This window comes from Elaeis guineensis, chromosome 15 (genome assembly GCF_000442705.2).
Source record: "Elaeis guineensis isolate ETL-2024a chromosome 15, EG11, whole genome shotgun sequence".
NCBI lineage: Eukaryota > Viridiplantae > Streptophyta > Magnoliopsida > Arecales > Arecaceae > Elaeis > Elaeis guineensis.
The window spans coordinates 30,782,273-30,789,340 of NC_026007.2; the positions used below are offsets into that span (position 1 = coordinate 30,782,273).

Below are 7,068 nucleotides of genomic sequence, written 5' to 3' on the forward strand. Positions count from 1 at the left end.
GTGAGGATATGCCATTAACTCATCACAGATCGAATCAATGCGAGTAGCTCCCACTTAAAAACCACTGGTCAGACTGCCAAACTTACCTTAGACACCAACCGGTTTATTAGTTTTAATTTGATCAACTTAGTAAATAGGGTTCCACCGTGTAGCCATGAATTAAGTCCATCTTGGTCTAGTTAAAGACATGGACCCATTCAACTACAACTATTAGAATTGAGTCTAGAGTGTCCTTGACCTAATCTAATTCAACTTTTGATTAGATTTGACCAATTACTCTAATTTAGTCTATTTCTTTAAGCTAACCTTAGGTCTAACCCAATTATGGACCTAATCCATCTAACCCATTGACCCACAAGTTTATACAATTGTCTTAGGTCTTAATTCACAATTCTAGACCAACTAGACAACACTTAATTCTTTTAATTAAGTATTTGGACTGATGGGTCAGGGTTTGATATTTCAAAAATAATTTTCAAATTTGAAAGGTTTTATTTTCTGTTCACCAAATGTGTTGACTCATTTCACAAACGAATCAGCACATTTCATAAACAGCAATCTTATTGCTAATTACATAACAAAAAATAACTCAATCAAAATAAATCATGAATATTCCTTTAGATCTAATCTAACACATTCATGATAAATTTTACAATTGAACCTTTACAATTAAGTCCTTTCGCTGCTTCGTCTGCATGGGATATAATCGCATCGGCACCCCTACCGTCATAGGAGAACCCCATCGAATGGGAGGAGAGGGCCTTTAAACCCTACTTTTCTCCTATGACTGGATGACCATGGCAACCAACCCAATTAGACTACTTGCTACTTGGATCAAGTATATCTAAATATATCAATTTTAAAATTTAAATTTCAAATTTTAAATTTCAAATTTTGAATTTTAAATTTCAAACAAATTTTAAATTTCAAATTTTAAATTTTTTGAATTTCAAATTTTGAATTTTAAATTTTAAATTTTAAATTTTAAAAAAATTTTAAATTTTTTATTTCAAATTTTTGAATTTTGAATTTTGAATTTCAAATTTCAAAATTTAAATTTCAAATTTTGAATTTTAAATTTTAAATTCAAATTTCAAATTTAAACTTTTAGATTACTACTTAATCTATGCATACAAATGTATATCATATTTTAGAACCTGCTCTGATACCATTTGTGAGAATTTCAGTACAGGGGTAAAATGATAATTTTAAAATTTTTTTAAAATTATAATTTTACAATGAAAATTATTAATTAATCTAATTAATTAACATGTATTAACCTTATATAAAGATCTAAATATGATATATATAGCATGTATTTAAATTTGAAACTTAAACTTCTATAGTAAATATTTTACTGTTATGTGTTCAGAACACATCACCTTCGTGCAGGTAGTCGATCACTGCAGTCTGATCACCATCGAAAAAATTTGATTATTGTAATGCAGCCACACAGTATGTCTGATCTCTGTGGATCATCCACACGAAGCTCTCGATCTGATCGGCTCCTCACGAATGCTAGTTCGTTGCAGAATCTTTTCGACGGCTGATGCTAATCGAACTCCTTTGATCTTGATCTGCCGACTCCTCGGATACTCCAGATCATCAGTAGATATACTTGAGAGGTTGATGAAGCTCTCTCTAAAATCTGATGGGCTCACGACACTCATAGCTCACCTTCTCACTTCCCGAACCCTAGGTAGAAATCCTAGGGTACTCACAAAAGAAACTTGCGCCCACTCTCTCTTTTCTTTTCTCTTCTTTTCTTTTCTTTTCTCATGCAGAAGTCTCTTCTCACGCCACCTTATCTCACTAGGATCAGATCTACGCATGCCCTATCTTCTCTAGTGCAAGATGCATCCTTTCAGCATTTTTACCGCGTGAGAGGATAAAGATAGGTGGTTGCTCACTTGAATTCAAATCGAATTTGAATTCAAATGCCAACAAACCAATCTTTATCCACTCTTGGTGTGAGAAGGGAGGGATGTGGGCTTCTTTGTGCGTAGAGAGTTTACTTGAGAAACCTTTTCTCGTGTAGAGCAAGTGGCGCACATGGGATGAGGTGGCGCATGGATTAGTTGCCCATTCAAATTCAAACTTCCTTTGAATTTGAATGGCCAACCAACCTATCTTTATCCACTCAGATGGCGCACATAGGTGGGGCGTGGGAAAGCTTTTGCATGAGAGAAAATTCACGAGAACTTGTTTCTCGTGAATTCAAATGGGCGCAGGTGAGTGAGGTGGCGTAGGGAGATAAGTCAAAGGTGGTTTCAAACCTAATTGAACCAACCTTGTAAAAATAGGTTAGGCACAATTAGACTAAATTAAACCCAATACAATTAGACTTAATTAGGCTCAATAAAATCTTAATCAAATCAAGAATTGATTAAGCCCAACTCCTGATCAGATCAGGGACCAAACCACCTCGACGATTAGGTCAACTCTTAACCTAATCGGATCAAACCCAACTGAATTCAATTCAATTGGACTTGATCTAAAAATAATTACTCAATTAAATTGAGTTAATTAGTGATTAAATCATTAATTAAACTTCTCATAAATACTGAGTCCAAATTCGATGGGCAATCGGACATCAAAGTCCATCAATATGAAACCTTGATCGAAGAGTCCCAAACCAGTGGGACTCTTGACCCTGGTACCCAAAATGTGTAGAACTCATGATCAGAGAATCTTGATTCTCAATCACAGAGTCTCCAAACATTAAGACTCTTGGTCGAAGAGTCTCAGTCTAGTGGGACTCTTCACCAGCCATCAGATCAGATAGAAACCTCTAATGTGTGTGTGACCCCGCAGGTTCGAACCTAAGCCGGTAGCACAGGAACCAATTTCTGTACTAATCAAAGTGACTATCTAGCAATGGTACCCGACATTCAGATAGGTTGAATAGTCGCAATCACAATATTCAGAACCTATGCATATGGTTACTGTATAATTCATCCCTTTTGACCCCTGTGTATAGGACGACTCAGGGTTAAACTGTCAACCCTGATCAGATCATCCGAATCATGCTCAACTCAAACAGTCCTGTGACTCCTCACTAGGACTACCCTGACCAAGATTTTGCTTAATTGAAATACGACTGTACAAAGCTCCTGAACTAGAGTGGTCAATCCTATCTTGACACATGCACCGACAAGTCAAGTACTTGACTACACCCAGCAGCCTTCCATCATTGAATTAAAAATTCAGGTAGTCCAATGCCTAAGTGCAGTGACTTACTTGCAAGTCACCGTGGCGGTCTCCTGCGCCCATGCCAAGCCCGTGTCCAAGGCTTCAGCCCTCCTTCGGTGTGCCATCCCGAAGATGTGCGCTCTCCCTGCGCACAATGCTTCACCGAGCCCCCTCGCGCAGCAAGGCATGGCACGGTGCCACCTGCGCCCGTGCCAAGCTCGTGTCCAGGGCTTCAGCCCTATGACAAACCTGCCCCACTTGATGAAGCCAACGTCCCTATTGGCCGGGAAGCTAAAAACACATGTACCTGCTGCTCGAATTGCCAGAGGGAAGTCTCCTTCTCCCAGCTGGTCTCATTGTCTGGAACTCCGCTCCATAACGAGTTACACAGGTGCTCTTCCCTTTCATCTCCTTCCGAGATGCGAACCTTGTTCAGGGCCCTATAATCCATGCACATGCGCAGCTAGCTGTCCTTCCTCCTTTGAAACAGCACCGGGGCTCCATAAGGTGCTTTGGAAGGCTGGATCATGCCGGCATCCAACAGCTCAGTGAATTGCTTGCGCAGATCTCCCAGCTCCAAGGGACTCATGCAATAGGGCGCTTGGGCTGGTGCTTTTACCCCCGGCACCAACTTAATCTTGTGGTCAGTTGTTCTCCTTGGTGGAAGTTCCTTTGGCAGTTCGGCTGGCATGAGGTCTGCATACTTCTGCAGTGGGTCAGCCACTTCATTGGGAACTTCCGCCATGACTCCTTCCTTCCTTTCCACCAAGGATACCAGGAAGGCAGCTTCACCTCGTCTCAGCCCATGCTTTACCTGCAAGGCTGACAACATCGCACCAGATGTTCCTCCATTCCTTGCTGGAGGGTTAGCCACACTCGAGATGAAGCAAGGGTATTCTTCGTGTAGCAACATGAACCCACCCAGATGAGGCAGCAAAGCTGCCTTTGCTTGCACAAAGAACTCAATACCCAGGATGATATCAAAATCATCCAATGTAACAATAGTGAAACTGAGGACACCAGTCCAAGACCCAAGGGATACTTGGACACCAGCAGCTATCCCAGCAACATCACGAGCCACAGAGTTCACAGCTTTGATCTTGCTGCTGCTCTTGGTCACCTTCAGCCCGAGCTCATGCGCAGTCCGCTCGGTCATGAAGTTGTGTGTTGCGCCTGTGTCCGCCATGGCCAACATCTCCTTTCCGCCCAACCTGACCTTCATGTACATCAGGCCGGATGGTATGCTCCTCTCCGCTCGCATGGCATTGACGAGTTGGAGTGGATTGACGCGCGAGGGGCTGGCTTCATCACCTCGGCCACCCTCCTCTACCACAGCATTGAGTCTTTCCTTCTTCGAGCAGTCCTTTGCCCTGTGCGGTCCACTACATATGAAACAACCAGAGAAAGTACTGATTTTACCTTTCTCTTGTGCGCTAGCCTTGCCAACGCTTTGGCCATTCTCTCGACCTTTGGATTTCTTTTGGGCAGCTGGCTCCCTGCCTTTGGACTTGGGCTTGCTAGTCCCTTCCGTACCCTCTACAGGCTGACTGATGCGAAAATCAACTAAGCCATCCGCTGCAGCCATGGCCGAGGGCAAGTCTTTCACGCCTCGCCTCCGGAGTTCCATCTGTGCTCACGGTTGCAAGCCGGACAGGAAATTAAATAGCTTGTCCTCGTCCGACATGTTGCGGATGTCCAGCATCAATGAGCTGAATTCTTTGACATAGCTCCTCACCGAGCCCACATGTCGCAGCTTTTTCAAGGATTCCCGCACCAACCATGAAGTATTGCAGGGTAGGAACTGGTCCTTCAGTTCTTTCTTAAGGGTCTCCCAAGCCTCAATCTTCGGTCTGCCTGCACTAGCATCATCGTCTAACCTGGTGCTCTGCACTAGCCTCAATGAGCTGAATTCTTAAGGGGCAACTTTCAGCTTCCAAAATTGCTTCCGTGATGGCGCTAACTCCCTTAGCCAGCCAACACCCCAAGGTATGAGACACAAGTGTTACAGGGAAAAACCCCCAACCTTTTCTTACTTTTCTTCTCAAAAGTACAAAGGACACACCTGCCTCATGCAAGAGGTCTCTCACCCTCTCACCTTGAAGTACAGAGCACTCAAACCCCTCCCAGGTTACACAGAATGCTCTCTCACAGCCTATGGAAACACCCTTCCTTGGCTGATTTCCCTCTCTCTCGGCTGCCTCCCACAGCCTTGGCCGACAGGCCTACAGAGCACTCAAAACCCTCCCAGGTTACACAGAATGCTCTCTCACAGCCTATGGAAACACCCTTCCATGGCTATCTCGACTGCCTCCTCACAGCCTATGAAAACACCCCTCCTTGGATGACTTTCCTCTCTCTCGGCTGCCCCTGGCTGCCTCCTCACAGCCTATGGAAACACCCTTCCATGGCTATCTCGGTTCCCTCGGCCCCCTCCTCACAGTCTTGGCCGACAGGCCTATATAGCATCTCTGGCCGTGGGCCACTCGCCCACTTTCCTGGCAGCGCGTGCCCATTCCCTGGTAGCGCGCCCACGTTGCTGGGTAGTTGGCCGAACCGCCCAACCAACTACGACTGCGAGTCCCAGTCTGCCACGCCCCGACGTTGCAAGGAACCGCCAGCAACCGCAGCCTGATGTGCGCGCGTGCCGACCGCGTACACCTCTGACTTGCGCGCGCACGCCTCCGCTTTCTGCGCGTGCATGTCTCCTGTGCACGTCGCCCGCACCGTGCCACAGCTGGACTCCGCTATTTTCGTGCGCACTCCGCTTTCTGCGTGCGCACGTCTCCTGCGCACGTCGCCCGTGCCGTGCCGCAGCTGGACTCCGCTATTTCCGTGCGCACTCCGCTTTCTGCGTGCGCACGTCTCCTGCGCCCATGCCCCCGCACTGAGCTATGCCCTGCCCGAGCAATCACATCTGCGCCCACAAGCAGTGCCGCGCCTGCGTCCATGCAGTGCCGCGCCTGTGCCCGAGCTGTGCCATGCCCATGCCCGAGTTGTGCTGCGCCCATGCCCGCAGACAGAGCCGAGTCCTTCTGGCCGAACCCAAGCCAAGGTGCGCTTAGCCTGCGCACCCATGTCACGCATCATCGCCATGTCGCGCGCTCCTTCGGTGTGCCGTCCCGAAGATGTGCGCCCTCTTTGCGCACAATGCTGTGCCAAACCCGCAGACAGAGCTGAGTCCTTCTGGCCAAACCCAGGCCAAGGTGCGTCTAGCCTGCGCACCCGTGCCGCACGTCATCACCATGTCGTGCGCTCCTTCGGTGTGCCGTCCCGAAGATGTGCGCTCTCCCTGCGCACAATGCTGCACCGAGCCCCCTCGCGCAGCAAGGCATGGCACGGTGCCACCTGCGCCTGTGCCAAGCCCGTGTCCAAGGCTTCAGCCCTCCTTCGGTGTGCCTTCCCAAAGATGTGCGCTCTCCCTGTGCACAATGCTGCACCGAGCCCCCTCGCACAGCAAGGCATGGCACGGTGCCACCTGCGCCCGTGCCAAGCCCGTGTCCAGGGCTTTAGTCCTGTGACAAACCTGCCCCACTTGATGAAGCCAATGTCCCTGTTGGTCGGGAAGCTAAAAACACATGTACCTGCTGCTCGAATTGCCAGAGGGAAGTCTCCTTCTCCCAACTGGTCTCTGGAACTCCGCTCCATAACGAGTTACACAGGTGCTCTTCCCTTTCATCTCCTTCCGAGATGCGAACCTTGTTCAGGGCCCTATAATCCATGCACGTGCACAGCGAGCCATCCTTCTTTTTTTGAAACAGCACCGGGGCTCCATAAGGTGCTTGGGAAGGCTGGATCATGCCGGCATCCAGCAGCTCAGTCAATTGCTTGCGCAGATCTCCCAGCTCCAAGGGACTCATGCAATAGGGCACTTGGGCT

General features: G+C 47.4%; 1 protein-coding gene across 1 annotated transcript; it reads right to left on the reverse strand.

Moving 5' to 3' along the window:
- Positions 1-3,655: 3,655 nt before the first annotated feature.
- Positions 3,656-4,819, reverse strand: LOC140854111 (uncharacterized). The gene has a single exon (XM_073249540.1). The coding sequence runs from the start codon at positions 4,817-4,819 to the stop codon at positions 3,656-3,658; it is 1,164 nt and encodes a 387-aa protein (XP_073105641.1).
- Positions 4,820-7,068: the final 2,249 nt, after the last annotated feature.

What these genes read in the sequence shown, in the direction of transcription:
- LOC140854111 (XM_073249540.1), bottom strand. Translation starts at nt 4,819, where the DNA reads ATGGAACTCCGGAGGCGAGGCGTGAAAGACTTGCCCTCGGCCATGGCT.